This window comes from Telmatherina bonti (assembly GCF_933228915.1).
Source record: "Telmatherina bonti genome assembly, chromosome: 11".
In the NCBI taxonomy this organism is placed as follows: domain Eukaryota; kingdom Metazoa; phylum Chordata; class Actinopteri; order Atheriniformes; family Telmatherinidae; genus Telmatherina; species Telmatherina bonti.
In genome coordinates, this window is record NC_136629.1 from 39,436,335 (window position 1) to 39,452,569 (window position 16,235).

General features: G+C 45.3%; 1 protein-coding gene across 1 annotated transcript in view; it reads right to left on the bottom strand.

The window, feature by feature from the left end:
- The window catches only part of nrg3a (neuregulin 3a), a gene marked incomplete at both ends in the record, with an annotated part of 544,860 nt that overhangs the window by 234,554 nt on the left and 294,071 nt on the right, over positions 1-16,235 (bottom strand). The window contains one exon of the mRNA XM_079248564.1: positions 1,510-1,639. Coding sequence (XP_079104690.1) covers positions 1,510-1,639 — 130 coding nt within the window. The remainder of the gene's footprint in view (positions 1-1,509; positions 1,640-16,235) is intronic.

Here is a 16,235-nt window from a genome sequence, read left to right on the forward strand (position 1 = left end):
GTTACTGCTGCGTGCACACACACACACACACACACACACACACATCTGTGTTAATATGAGCATCAGAAAATTTTTCCATTTAAAGATGCTGGAAACAACCACAGGATGTTGCATCAGCGTACCGGGATCTAGGACCAGAACCAGAACCGGCATCAGCTCGGAGCCATTCTCCGTCCCAGAAGAGCCGGGCCGACGTTCAGTCTGGTGCTGTGTGTGTGGCAGCGGTGGGATGGGTCTCCAGGCCTGCATCACACTCTAACATGTCAGGAGAACCCGTTCCAGCCGTTAACGTGGAACCTGCCAGGTGTTGCTCCTCGCCGCCTCCGTCCAGGTTTTACTCTGATTAAATTCTGTCGCCACGAAATGAAGGAGCTCCTTCAACCTCTCAGACATCCGACAACTTTAGTTTTAATAAAACGTATTCTTCTTCTCCATCTGATTCATCCTAATTATTTTATTAGCCTGATTTTTAATCTTTTTCTCATTAGCATGATCATTTCTCTCAAAAATAAACAAGGTGTTTTAATACATTATTATTTATTATAATATTGATAAAAATAATTTAAAATGCTGTGAACACAACCTGATTCTTCCCACCGATGCCTCCTGACACCAGCTTTACACTGATCATAAACCAGAATCATGTTGACATATTACACAGTAATTAATCCTAAAGCTCCCAAAAAAGCTTCATTTGGTTAAATCACCACATAAAGACCTTGTTTTCATTTTAAATGGTACTTTTCTGACCAGTTAGCCATGTGTTGGAGCTGAAAGCATGAATGCAGATGATAAAGAAACTGTGTTGCTGGAAAACTTTCAAGCTGAAATATTTATCTGATATTTGCTGCTAAACTACGTACATTGTAAAGTTGAGTCACTGAAACGTCCTGCGATGAATCTCCCATCGGAGCCACTTCGCCAACACCCCCCCAGCTACAAACACCAGACTGTGGGGTCTTTCTGCTCCTCAGTTCAACAAAAGAAGCAGAAAATGACCCGTCGCCTGTCCTTCCATGAAAGGGCTCATGCTGCGCAGGCAGATGCTGCGCTGCAGATGCTGCGCTGCAGATGCTGCGCTGCAGATGCTGCGCAGGCAGATGCTGCGCTGCAGATGCTGCGCTGCAGATGCTGCGCTGCAGATGCTGCGCTGCAGATGTAGCGTCCAGCTTCGCAGTGCACGGCTGGGGTTTGACCCGTCATCTCAGCGTCTATTTTAGCCTGAAACCGAAACCTCTGGATGTGTGATGAGCTCACTATGGATGAAGATGATGCTAGAAAATAACTACTGATGTTTAACAAGCAGTCAGAGGAAGAGAAGGTGATGATTCTGCAGGAGGAATCTTTTTTTTTTAAAGACCCACAAATCCAACAATGTTTGTATCTATCAGTGTTCCACAAGCATGTCCACCTGCTGTTTGTGGGTAAAACTGCACGTCGGTAAACCCAGCAGACATCCAGCCGGCAGACGGCAGGAGAGAGAGAGAATGAGATGAAATGATGACTTACTTGCAGTGCTTGTGAGGTCCGCTCAGTGTCTCGATGACGAAGCATTCCCCACCATTCAGACAGTAGGCCAAGTCCTTCTCATGGCAGGGTTTGAAATGCTCCGAGTGCAGAGGAGGGACGGTCGGAGATGCTGCAAACCAAGCAGAGGGAATTTTATTGGTTAAAATCAGCCCAGAATGCACAAATGAAAACTTTATGGAGGTAGAAAGAAAGTCAGATTTTTCTCTCCATGTTTAAACGCCGTGTTCAGCGCCTGTCTTTACTCCTTTTCCCATCTTTTCACTCCACAGTCCAACAAACAGATGATCCATCATCCCAAACAGCTGCAGAGACATAACGTCTGTTCTCCACGGTCCAACCGAGGCTACCTGACAGAGCCGGCTGCAGCCTCACAACACGCTGGATAATACCACCATGCGACTGTTTCTCTGGTCTCCAGCAGGAGATGGACGCAGGACAGGAGAACCTGTCCGGCTGGGAGTCATACGGCGTGGTGGCAGCGGCGCTGAAGGAAGCTGAGCTGCTCGGACGGTGGACACTTCTGAAACAATCTGCACACTAATGGATGCTTGTGTGAGTTAACTGATGCTTGAAGGGCATCGAGGGCTTTTTACTGCCTGTTTTAGGATCATCTGCAGAACAGCTGAAGTTTTCAGGACTGTAACGGCAGTCGTCCAGCTGCAGACTGACATGCAGGAGGTAAAGGCATGGCTACGAGATGAAGGGAGACGTCTGATCTGCAACATCGAGTGTCGTTAAAAATCCACCAGCGACTGCCGGCTGTTTCCTTTGTGCGTGCACACGAGGAAGGAGTCTGCTTCCCATTCGCCAGATCCAAGTCAAGTTTCTTTTTTTTTTCTTTTGTTTTTCCTGTAAGTAGCTCGGCAAGAAGCAATGACCCTGAATTTCATGCTTCAGTGATTAAGAATGTGTTTTAGTGGCAGGATGCGGTGATTTCCACTGGTCTGCTGATTACTGTATGAGGTTGTGGCTTAATGATGGGTGCAACATGCATCCAAATGAAGTTTGCAATCAGGAGATGAGAAGAGATGGATAATGAGCAGGGATTGCAGAGGAAGACAGGTGTTTATGCCTTCAGATCAGCAGTCTGAAACTTGTGGCCATTTGGTGGGCTAAGTGGTGAGGCACTGGGAGCTGACTGGGGCTCCACTACGACTGGTTTGTAATTGGTAACTGGTGATGGGCCGATTCATGGTAGAGGTTAAGCTGGGGAGACAGTAAGGCATGAAAATGGCTTCATGTGTCTTCAGATGGCTTCAGAACCCCTTTCTGGGGTTCTGACAGACTTTTACTTCAGGAGAATCCTTCCAGAACAGAAACACTTGTTGGAGTTGCCGTTAAAAGCAACTAAATAATGTGTTACAAGAGAAGAGTAAAAGCTCAGCATGCTGCCTTTAGCTCAACAGGGTGAGCGGCTACTTCATCTGCAGAGGGAACAAACTCCCCAACACAGCTGGGCCAGGTTGGAGGTCTGACCTTCCTGCTCGTCTGACCACGTTCTCCGAACCCATTTCCTCTGAAGCTATGTTCAAACGAAGCCTTCAACAGCCCAGAAATGCCTAAAAGGAACAAAACAAACCTTCAGCAAGCTGGAAGTTTTCTGTCTTCTCTGTGGAAAACAGCTTAAATGCTGAAAGGATGGACTCAGCAACGAATGCTACAGCAGGAACACCGTTTAGCAACAAGAGACAATAAATGGACAGAATCAGGCACTGAACAGTTGTGCAGCATCTGCAGCGTTTATTTCATCTCCTCCAATCGCCTCCAAACGCCTTCAAACTCCTCCAGTAGCCTCCAAACTCCTTCAAACTCCTTCAAACTCCTCCAGTAGCCTCCAAACTCCTTCAAACTCCTCCAGTAGCCTCCAAACTCCTCCAAACTCCTCCAGTAGCCTCCAAACTCCTTCAAACTCCTCCAGTAGCCTCCAAACTCCTTCAAACTCCTCCAGTAGCCTCCAAACTCCTTCAAACTCCTTCAAACTCCTCCAGTAGCCTCCAAACTCCTTCAAACTCCTCCAGTAGCCTCCAAACTCCTCCAAACTCCTCCAGTAGCCTCCAAACTCCTTCAAACTCCTCCAGTAGCCTCCAAACTCCTTCAAACTCCTCCAGTAGCCTCCAAACTCCTTCAAACTCCTCCAGTAGCCTCCAAACTCCTCCAAACTCCTTCAAACTCCTCCAGTAGCCTCCAAACTCCTTCAAACTCCTCCAGTAGCCTCCAAACTCCTTCAAACTCCTTCAAACTCCTCCAGTAGCCTCCAAACTCCTTCAAACTCCTCCAGTAGCCTCCAAACTCCTCCAAACTCCTCCAGTAGCCTCCAAACTCCTTCAAACTCCTCCAGTGGCCTTCAAACTCCTCCAGTAGCCTCCAAACTCCTTCAAACTCCTCCAGTAGCCTCCAAACTCCTCCAGACTCCTCCAGTAGCCTCCAAACTCCTTCAAACTCCTCCAGTAGCCTCCAAACTCCTTCAAACTCCTCCAGTAGCCTCCAAACTCCTTCAAACTCCTCCAGTAGCCTCCAAACTCCTTCAAACTCCTTCAAACTCCTCCAGTAGCCTCCAAACTCCTTCAAACTCCTCCAGTAGCCTCCAAACTCCTCCAAACTCCTCCAGTAGCCTCCAAACTCCTTCAAACTCCTCCAGTAGCCTCCAAACTCCTTCAAACTCCTCCAGTAGCCTCCAAACTCCTTCAAACTCCTCCAGTAGCCTCCAAACTCCTCCAAACTCCTTCAAACTCCTCCAGTAGCCTCCAAACTCCTTCAAACTCCTCCAGTAGCCTCCAAACTCCTTCAAACTCCTTCAAACTCCTCCAGTAGCCTCCAAACTCCTTCAAACTCCTCCAGTAGCCTCCAAACTCCTCCAAACTCCTCCAGTAGCCTCCAAACTCCTTCAAACTCCTCCAGTGGCCTTCAAACTCCTCCAGTAGCCTCCAAACTCCTTCAAACTCCTCCAGTAGCCTCCAAACTCCTCCAGACTCCTCCAGTAGCCTCCAAACTCCTTCAAACTCCTCCAGTGGCCTCCAAACTCCTCCAAACTCCTCCAAACTCCTCCAGTAGCCTCCAAACTCCTTCAAACTCCTCCAGTAGCCTCCAAATTCCTCCAGTAGCCTCCAAACTCCTCCAGTGGCCTCCAAACTCCTTCAAACTCCTCCAGTAGCCTCCAAACTCCTTCAAACTCCTCCAGTAGCCTCCAAACTCCTCCAAACTCCTCCAGTAGCCTCCAAACTCCTCCAAACTCCTCCAGTAGCCTCCAAACTCCTTCAAACTCCTCCAGTAGCCTCCAAACTCCTCCAAACTCCTCCAGTAGCCTCCAAACTCCTCCAGTAGCCTCCAAACTCCTCAGATACAGACACGATGAGCGTGAGGCCTTCCAAGTGGAAGATCTTAAAGTTTCTCATCTCCTTAATAATATTCTGCAGATGATATTAATAATAGTAACACTTTCTTGATCCTGATGGAGAAAAGCAGCTCTACATTTTACATATCTATAGATGTACAAGAGAGCCGGGGTCTGCCATTGTCACGACCTGGGGAGGAGTTGGTGGGGTTAAGGAGAAGTAATGTACTTTCCATTGAAGAAACATGTGGAAAAGTCTCACCAGAAACGTCTCGCCCTGCGGCGTAGCAACGCAACGTATGGACGTCTCCATGGCAACTTCAGCTATCACTTATAAGAGAGAAATTAGTTGCAAAGTCATCAGTTTTGTGTCGAGGTAAAGAGAGTCTTTGCCAACATGAGTTCGACAGCAAGTCTGAATATCTGAAATCCGCATGAAGCCAAACGTTTCCTGGAAGCAAGGAGCAGAAACCCAACAGAAGCTCAGAGAGAGACCTCTTCTGCCACAATAAAACACACACACATACACACACAGCCAGCTGCATGAAGGCCGGCTTCAACAGCATCTTACAGTCTTAATGCCTTGTGTGTAGAGGAAAGCAGCGGCCGGGCGGCTCCTCTGCTCACCTCACGTCACAACTCACAGCAAGTCCGGTGTTTTCTGTTCAGCAGCACTCACCAGTAACACTCAGGTTAACGACAAACTAATCTGCCTGCCGTACATCAGGTGAGTTTAGCCACACGTCCAGGTTTTTTCCCATGGTAACGGAGAATCGTTGCTGCCTGTAGGGATGCATCCCATGACCAGACGTTCTGATATGTACATTTATGTTTCCTTAAAGATACTTTAAGGATTTTAAAGTACATTCTGCTGCTTGTGCTTGGATTTTAGGTCCTCAGGCAGCGGATTGTTCTGCTCCACAGAGGAAGAAAAATGAATTAGAATCTACTGAAAACGATTAATGATGAAGCTCATTAGTTCTATATAATGTAAGTTATGCACAATGTGCTTCAGAGATGCTACAAAGACACATGTTGACTCTCAGAAATCCAGATGTTCTGAAAAATATTACTTTTCTTTGCACATAAAGTTTAAACAACTTATTCTTTTATTTACATTCATTATTCACTGATCTTCAGGCAGAGAAAAAAACCCTCTCCACTTTGTCTTTATGCATCTTAACCTACTACCTCCACCCAGCAGAGCTTATGTATTCTGTCTGTCTGTTAGCAACATAACTCAGTAGATTAACTTTGATGGGATTTTCAGGTAATCCCAGAAATGGAAAAAGGAAGAAGTGATTTTATATTTGAGGACGACCCGCATCACTGCCTGTTAACTGGTTAGTTAATGCATCGGAGTTTTGGCTTACTGCGTACCCGCTCGGAGTTCTGAATACTCACAAAGCAGCCTGGTAGCATGACAGCAGAGATTCAGAGTATTGTGGCTTTTAAGAATAGCAGTGATATATTTACTGTATTCTCCCAGCTATTCAGCTGCAATCTTCATCTTATTCAGCGTAGCTTTAGATTCAACGCCAACAGAAAGTCAGTACTGTGCAGGGCTTCAGCTTCCAGGAGCAATGATGATCGGACCGCTTTAGTGAAGACAGTTATCTGTTATCAGCTTCAACATGCAGCAGATAGAAGAGTGTGTCATTAACCGTCTCACTGGTGGTCCAAACAGGAATCGTAACGAAGCAGAAGAACAGAAACACATGCGGGGACGCTCCGCCCACCTGCCATCAGCTGCTCTTTGGCTCCCGCTCACGCTGACTAACTCAGCATCTGTGTTCCATCCTGTCTCATTTCTGAGCTCCCTCCAGGCGGTAAAAGTCAGTCTGATGTCTTATTTCTTGCTCTGCAACTTTCTGTTCCTCGCTGTGTAGAGTGATGTGCACGTATCTCCTGACTCATCCTGACGGGTCGTGTGTTCATGTCCAGTTGCTGTGAAGCAAAGCGCAGCAGTACCGCGACGGCCCGGCGGGAACAAGACGCTGCAGCTGCTCAGCAGCGAGACGCTGCCGGCAACACCAGCTTCCGGAAGGTAGAATATCTGTGTGCCATTGGAGAAAATGTTTGCATTTCAGGTTGTTTTTCTGGATCATTTTCTCATTTCTTGCTCTGAGCTGCTTGTTAATTATAATTCAAAATAAAAATAATCACAAAATCATATTAAATGTATAGTTTTATAATGGAAATGATGCTTTCCTCGTATATAATGATACCATGTTGGGATGTAATTCCTACATCCTCTGTAGTTTGTTTCTACATGCAGGTGCCTGTCAGTGTGTGTGCGTGTGTGTGTGTGTGTGAGTGTGTGTGCTTGAACACTGAAACAGCTCTGCAGCCTACAAAAGGCAGCAGTCTCTTTCTTTGCACTCTCTTCTGAAACCCTTAAATTGTTGAAAGCAGAGTTTCTGACAGGATTTCTTGGACTGGGCTGCAGCGAGCCGTTAGTCGGGCCGATGACTGACACAGGCGCCATTTGTCGTCTCCTCTTGTTGTTTTATGTTGACAGAGTTGTCACAACGCGCTGTAGGTTGCTTAGCTTAGCACTTGTCATCTGTCAGCTCAGACACTGCATGCACTCAAAGAACCGTGTTGGTTTTCAGAAAGACCAAAGTTGACTTGGAAGAAATTACAGTCTGGTGGAAAAATCAGTGCAAGTTTAAAACTCTGCATGCAGAAGTCAGGCGTCAATCACAGCAGAAGAAAACGGTCCAATTTAGTCCTCCATGCTGCAAGGAGACGGTGGGAGGGGGGGGGGGGGGGGGGGCACGAGGATCAATAAACCATTGAGTGCTGACTAACGCCGACCCTCAGCGTTACCCTCTGCTTCTGCGTCTCTGTGTCTGCATGCAGCGAGAAAACCACGAAGCAGATTTTTATCTCAGCTTCGTGAGGAGGAGAAAAGCCGTTTCCGGCTTTGTGTCGTAGAAATAAGACAGAGAAGATCATTTAGGTACCTTCCTGAACTGCTCAGAACAACATGGGTGTGTTTAGGAAACTCAGATCGACCTGAGAGAAATCCAATCCCGTGTGGGTGCAGCTGCATGGGATCAATATAAAGTCAAAGATTTTCTGCTGCAAGCCGTCTGCGCTCTGATTGGTCCGTTTGATTCGAGTTTGTGTTTCTCGTCAGTGCAAAGGATGTTTGCAAAACTATTTTGATTTATTCCCATCAATTCAAATCCATTTTACAGCAAAGCAGATCCTTCTCTGCACATTTACCAACTTTGTTTATTTATTTGTTGACAGAACTTAATATACAAATATAAACTCTTATTGTTTGTAAATGTTTGTAAATTATTTACAAACATTCATTTTACATCTGAAAAATCTGCAAGGCTTCATGAGGTCATGAGACCACACAGCTGATTACCAGTCAACACAATCAAATGTTCCTGGAACTGATTTTTACACAAAATAATCTGAATTATGGGACTTTTTTCTCTTGTAAACCCAAATATCAACAAAAAACAAACAAGATCGTGTTGTATTTATCTAAATATTAATCTCATGGACTATTTAGTTGAATTGGAAAACATAAATCTCATTTGAACAACAGAACAGAGCACATGTTCTGTCACCATCCTCTGGACCAGCAAATCATGCGAACCTACCACAAGCACATGTTTCCATTACACAGTTTTTTCAGTTAATTTACTTTTAATGATGAAAAATGAATCAAATTAATGCTAAAAAAAAAATCCCATTACAAGTATGAACCAGTTTGGATCCATTAGAAGAATTTTGACTAAAACTACAGTGAAAATGTTCAAATTTAAGAGAATTATTTCGGATAGTTCAGACAGTTTTCCAGATGTGCAGCTTGTGTCCAGCTTCTCCCAGAAAACAAATCAAAATACAGAGTTCTGAACTTCTGCTGCTTCAAAGTATGAAAAGTATCACAAATTTATGTTGATCACAAACGTGCACCTACAGCATGGAGCTTCTGCTGGAAGGAGCAGTGTGGTGGACTTCACCGCAGATTAAAGTTCTGAAACGAGTCTGCACAGTGAGTCTGGGCTGGAAATCGATCTGGTGCACGTCGGCGCGGGTTGAAAAGCCACCGTTGTGTCAGTCTCCTGACCGAAGGCAAGCAGAGACTAACTTTTATAGATAATCACCCTGCTGTAACCAGCTCCTGAAATGCATCATGGGAGGATGGGAGCACATCTGCATAAGCAGCTGGAAGGAAAACGGAGTTACAACTTCTGAGTAATTATCTTTTTTTTTTGTTGTTTTTTTTTTTACATGCAATTTGCAAAAAATACATAACTGAGTTTGGAATTAAACCTGAAAATCTTCATGTTCTTCTTTCAGGTAAAAGGTGTTGATCTGAAAGCAACTCTCGCCACCGTCTTCATTCTTTACGTGGGGCTTCACAGATATTGACGCATCTGCCCCGCAGTGACGTCTGTCCTACAAGTGATCAATACAAAATTTACCAAACAGTTCAATAATTTAAGAAATTTTCTAAAATGGTTCCCTGTCTTTACCCTAAGCCTGACTCAAGGCATAATAGGCAAAACAAATTATTTTTAAAACATATTATATAATTTGCAAAACTTTAACAAAATGTAAAATAGAAAATAAAAAGGAAAATATAATTTGCGTTCATCTACCGTTCACCAGCATGACGTATAAAGGTTATTGAAGTGCAGAAGGTGTCCACCAGGGGGCAGTAGACCAGGTTCAGATGGAGTTTTCACCATGAAGGGATGCAAAAGGTCTCAGAAACCGTAAGTATGACCTAACATGTATTTATGTAGAGATAAGACACACACACACATTGTCATGTTTACACATCCACATTCTGTCCTTTGGAACAGTAAAAACTACTGCTAGATTAATTATTTTGCTTGTAGGCACAAAGTAATCAATGGGTTTAAGTTTTAATGGATTTTATTTCACACAAATGATTTATCTGAGTCACCATGAACGATGGCTGGCACCATCACCTTCTTTCAGTCTTCTAGCTTAAGCTTTGAATAAAAGAAGAAAGAATCTTTACTTCTGACTTCCACCAGGATTATTCACTGAGGATTTTAATAAATTATCCGTCTAACCTGCGGAGTTGGAGCACTTTGCAGTCTACACAAATCATGATATCTCCAAACTGTGGCGAAGGAAAACACAGATCTTTGCAGGCATTGGCATTTTTTCTGAATTCATTACTCAAACTAGGCCATTTAAAAATACAGTTTAAGCACTATTCATGTCATGTTTAATGAAAACTTTCAATTAAACACAAAACACTGATTCTGCAAAAACATGTGAAACAGAGCAGTGTGGTGAACACGTTGCTTTGATACTAAGGGCTGCATGCAGAATGCACCGGGGGATGCTCGCATGATCACGTCTTTCACATCCTCTCTTCGATGTTACGTCACCGCTGCTTACTACGGGCTTTCTCTCTTATCATTTCCTCTCATTACAGTCATGTGTGCATGTGTTTGGGGGGTCGAGACAGTCCCATCTGCACGCCTGTAATAGTGTCCTTCATGGATGACATTTCTCCAGAGTGGCAGACAGACAAGCTGCCAGTGAGGCGGCCATGCTAACACAAAGCAAAGGTCTCCACCCTGATGGGCCACTAATGAGCAATGGAAGGAGACCCGGCAGGAAAAAAGAGATGCAAATGAAACAAAGTGATATGTGGAAGAGCAAAAAGGCGTGTTAAGTGCATCAGGCTGCCGTCAGCAGGGGTGATTTCATGCAGCAGCTTGCAGAGACTGAGGAGAACCATTTCACTGGTTATGGTGAAACAACCGGCAAAATAAAAGGAAAAAAACTGGGAATAACTTCACTGCAGATCAATACACAGTTGTTCTCCATGATCACGGTTATCCTGAAACAATCCTCATGTCATCTTTAGGCTGCAGCTTGAGGGAGGATTCACTCCTGAAACTACTAAACCAATCAAAATTCCCTTTACCACTGTGGTTATGATGCGTCGTGTCCTCCTTCTGGTTCAGGCATTGGGCCAGCAGAACGGAAGTGCATGCACGTGCACGTGCACTCAGGTACAGCTATATCCACACTAACTCCAAGGTGGAAGTCAGACTTCGGTCGGCTGACACTGCATCCAGACGTGTGCTGTATTAACTGTATCGCCTTTTCTATATTTGTATAAATGACACAGTTTTAACCGCTTCATGACGATCTCTTCTCTGAGAACTGTTCACCGTGTCAACGGCTCTCAGATCCGCTTGGAAAACACAGGTTTGGGAGGAATTCTCCATCTCAGAAGTTCAACGCAGACACTTGCACCGTTCTGAGCTGCTGCTCCTAATAATTTGGAACATGACAACATCAATTCACAGAGAGTTCAGCTGACCGGAAATCCACCAAATCAGACACGATTTCTTGCTTCTGTGCTGGAACGGCCCGTTGCCTTCTTAGTTGCACATAATGTAAAGCTTTTCAATCCAATTTACTGAAAATAATCATGCATATTCAGGAGTAGGGAAAAGATCTGCAGTTTTGGCACATTTCCTTTTAATGGTGTGGAGCTCATATGTTGATTTCCACAGCGTCAACTAATACAGGATTTTTTAATGATCTGTTATTTGGCTGTTATTCAGCGCACATGTTAAAGTAGTCTGAAGTTACATATCAAGTCAACTTACAGCAAAAATAACCTTTTTCTGCATGCAAATTACAATAAAAAAAAACAAAAACAATAATCCTAAAAAAACATTAAGATGTCAAACTGAGGAAATATCAGCTAAAAAAAGGAAAGTCAGATTTGAGCTGCATACCGTTCGGATGAGATAAGTGTGAATGTTGGCAGCCTCGCTCAATTTGCATTTGTTTTTTTTTTACCATAATCTGAAAATGATCCAAATGATCGCCTCCTCTGTTGTTGTCATGTTTATAATTTTGTTTACATTGTACAAATGAAGCAGCTTTTTAATGAGCCTCCGAATGGAATCCCACAGTAACAAGCCTGGTATAGAAAAACGATCATTACGCTCACGATGGAGCCGATCGATGGTGGGAAAGTTCTCAGCCCTCAGTCTGCTGATTTCATGGTCACAATGTGACTGTTTGTTCACAATGTGTGTCTGCAACCAGACGCACCGTCGGCATGCTAACATTTAATGGGAAATTGTTGAAAAATGATGAGAAAATATGCTCTGATGTGACAACGGTCCTCATTACAGGGACTTTGCTGGATAACCTGTAAAACAGCCTGGCAGACTGACCTGGAATGACTTCTCCACTACTGCAACAGTCATGATATACTTTATTATTTATCTTTATTACAAAAAGTTAGAAAAAAAATCATCTTTAGTTGTTTATCTCTGTATTATAATGACAAAAACAACCTGATACTTAAAAACAAACCTACAGGCATCTGGTCTTCTCTTTCTATTCTGTAGAAAGAAACAGTAACTGAGATCCTGCCGTTCTGTCCCATCCATCACTGCACCAGTAGCTCCATCACTGCACCAGTTGATCCATCACTGCACCAGCAGATTCATCACTGCACCAGTAGATCCACCACTGCACCAGTAGATCCATCACTGTACCAGTAGATCCACCACTGCACCACTAGATCCATCACTGCACCAGTAGATCCATCACTGCACCAGTTGATCCATCACTGCACCAGTAGCTCCATCACTGCACCAGTTGATCCATCACTGCACCAGCAGATCCACCACTGTACCAGTAGATCCATCACTGCACCAGCAGATCCATCACTGCACCAGTAGCTCCATCACTGCACCAGTTGATCCATCACTGCACCAGCAGATCCATCACTGTACCAGTAGATCCACCACTGCACCAGTTGATCCATCACTGCACCAGTAGCTCCATCACTGCACCAGTTGATCCATCACTGCACCAGCAGATCCACCACTGTACCAGTAGATCCATCACTGCACCAGCAGATCCATCACTGCACCAGTAGCTCCATCACTGCACCAGTTGATCCATCACTGCACCAGCAGATCCATCACTGCACCAGTAGATCCACCACTGCACCAGTAGATCCATCACTGTACCAGTAGATCCACCACTGCACCACTAGATCCATCACTGCACCAGTAGATCCATCACTGCACCAGTAGATCCATCACTGCACCAGTAGATCCACCACTGCACCAGTAGATCCATCACTGCACCAGCAGATCCATCACTGCACCAGTAGATCCACCACTGCACCAGTAGATCCATCACTGCACCAGTAGATCCATCACTGCACCAGTAGATCCACCACTGCACCAGTAGATCCATCACTGCACCAGTAGATCCATCACTGTACCAGTAGATCCACCACTGCACCAGTTGATCCATCACTGCACCAGTAGATCCATCACTGCACCAGTAGATCCACCACTGCACCAGTAGATCCATCACTGCACCAGTAGATCCATCACTGCACCAGTAGATCCACCACTGCACCAGTAGATCCATCACTGCACGAGTAGATCCATCACTGCACCAGTAGATCCACCACTGTACCAGTAGATCCACCACTGCACCAGTAGATCCATCACTGCACCAGTAGATCCATCACTGCACCAGTAGATCCACCACTGCACCAGTAGATCCATCACTGCACCAGTAGATCCATCACTGCACCAGTAGATCCACCACTGCACCAGTAGATCCATCACTGCACCAGTAGATCCATCACTGTACCAGTAGATCCACCACTGCACCAGTTGATCCACCACTGCACCAGTAGATCCACCACTGCACCAGTAGATCCATCACTGCACCAGTTGATCCACCACTGCACCAGTAGATCCACCACTGCACCAGTAGATCCATCACTGCACCAGCAGATCCATCACTGCACCAGCAGATCCATCACTGCACCAGTAGATCCATCACTGCACCAGTAGATCCATCACTGTACCAGTAGATCCACCACTGCACCAGTAGATCCACCACTGCACCAGTAGATCCATCACTGCACCAGTAGATCCACCACTGTACCAGTAGATCCACCACTGCACCAGTAGATCCACCACTGCACCAGTAGATCCATCACTGCACCAGCAGATCCACCACTGCACCAGCAGATCCACCACTGCACCAGTAGATCCATCACTGCACCAGCAGATCCACCACTGTACCAGTAGATCCATCACTGCACCAGCAGATCCACCACTGTACCAGTAGATCCACCACTGCACCAGTAGATCCATCACTGTACCAGTAGATCCACCACTGCACCAGTAGATCCATCACTGTACCAGTAGATCCATCACTGCACCAGTAGATCCATCACTGCACCAGTAGATCCACCACTGCACCAGTAGATCCACCACTGTACCAGTAGATCCACCACTGCACCAGTAGATCCACCACTGCACCAGTAGATCCATCACTGCACCAGTAGATCCACCACTGCACCAGTAGATCCATCACTGTACCAGTAGATCCACCACTGCACCAGTAGATCCACCACTGCACCAGTAGATCCATCACTGTACCAGTAGATCCACCACTGCACCAGTAGATCCATCACTGCACCAGTAGATCCATCACTGTACCAGTAGATCCATCACTGCACCAGTAGATCCATCACTGCACCAGTAGATCCACCACTGTACCAGTAGATCCATCACTGCACCAGTAGATCCATCACTGCACCAGTAGATCCACCACTGCACCAGTAGATCCATCACTGTACCAGTAGGTCCATCACTGTACCAGTAGATCCATCACTGTACCAGTAGATCCACCACTGCACCAGTAGGTCCATCACTGTACCAGTAGATCTATCACTGCACCAGTAGATCCATCACTGCACCAGTAGATCCACCACTGCACCAGTAGATCCACCACTGCACCAGTAGATCCATCACTGCACCAGTTGATCCATCACTGCACCAGTAGATCCATCACTGTACCAGTAGATCCATCACTGCACCAGTAGATCCACCACTGCACCAGTAGATCCACCACTGCACCAGTAGATCCATCACTGCACCAGTAGATCCACCACTGCACCAGTAGATCCACCACTGCACCAGTAGATCCATCACTGTACCAGTAGATCCACCACTGCACCACTAGATCCATCACTGCACCAGTAGATCCATCACTGCACCAGTAGATCCACCACTGCACCAGTAGATCCATCACTGCACCAGTAGATCCATCACTGTACCAGTAGATCCACCACTGCACCAGTAGATCCACCACTGCACCAGTAGATCCATCACTGCACCAGTAGATCCACCACTGTACCAGTAGATCCACCACTGCACCAGTAGATCCATCACTGCACCAGTAGATCCATCACTGCACCAGTAGATCCACCACTGCACCAGTAGATCCATCACTGCACCAGTAGATCCATCACTGCACCAGTTGATCCATCACTGCACCAGTAGATCCACCACTGCACCAGTAGATCCATCACTGTACCAGTAGATCCATCACTGCACCAGTAGATCCATCACTGTACCAGTAGATCCATCACTGCACCAGTAGATACATTCAATACAATGACTTAACAGTTTCCATAAACATTTTCATTACCAGAAGTAATGTCCCGTTTATTCTGTTCTATTCTATTCTACAGTCATTTAGACGCTTTTATCCAAAGCGACTTACATCTGAGTGAGAACAACACAAGCAGTAAATCAGACAGAAGAGGACATGGTAGAAAGATGATGGTGGACTGTCCAGTTGGACGCAGGTCCTTCCATGAAGCTACAGGCTTTTTTATCCCTGGGCTAAGTTCTCCAACTTTCCAATAAATACAGCTATACTAAGTGTTGAAGTTCTTCTTGAAGAGCTGAGTCTTCAGCTGGGTCTGAAAGTAGACAGGGACTCTGCAGAGTTTGGGAGATCATCATCATTGAAATGAGAAGACATTTTATTTATTTCATCTGTTCACCTGCTTATCAGTTGCATGAACTCAGAGAACTTCTTCTATCTTCCTTTCGCTACATCGGCCATTTTGTTTGACCATCACTTTGATTGCTGGAAGAAAGTTGATTTTTATGATCATATCATATGAAACTGGACATGTTTCACATGATTGTGTACAAATAGGTCTGACAGGGTGGGGGCAGATATGCGTTCGGTCCCCGCTCCAGTTCTAACCATCAGCATGTTTTCTGTCCAGTCTCCTTGCTCATCAGTTCTGACTTTAAGACTTCATTCAGGATTTTAAGAAGAACTTTGAGTTTGTTCGACAACCAGAAGAGAAGATGCTGCAAGATCTTCACTGTGTTTTAACACCTTGTAAAATGTAAATATCAAACTCAGCATTAAAAGCCTCCAGGTGACGGCCTCAGCATCATCTTCCTCAGTTGCTTTTATGATGCATGTTATTAATAAAACTTCACTGTGGAAAAGGTTTAACTTTAGTTTAACTAAGTGGTTCCAG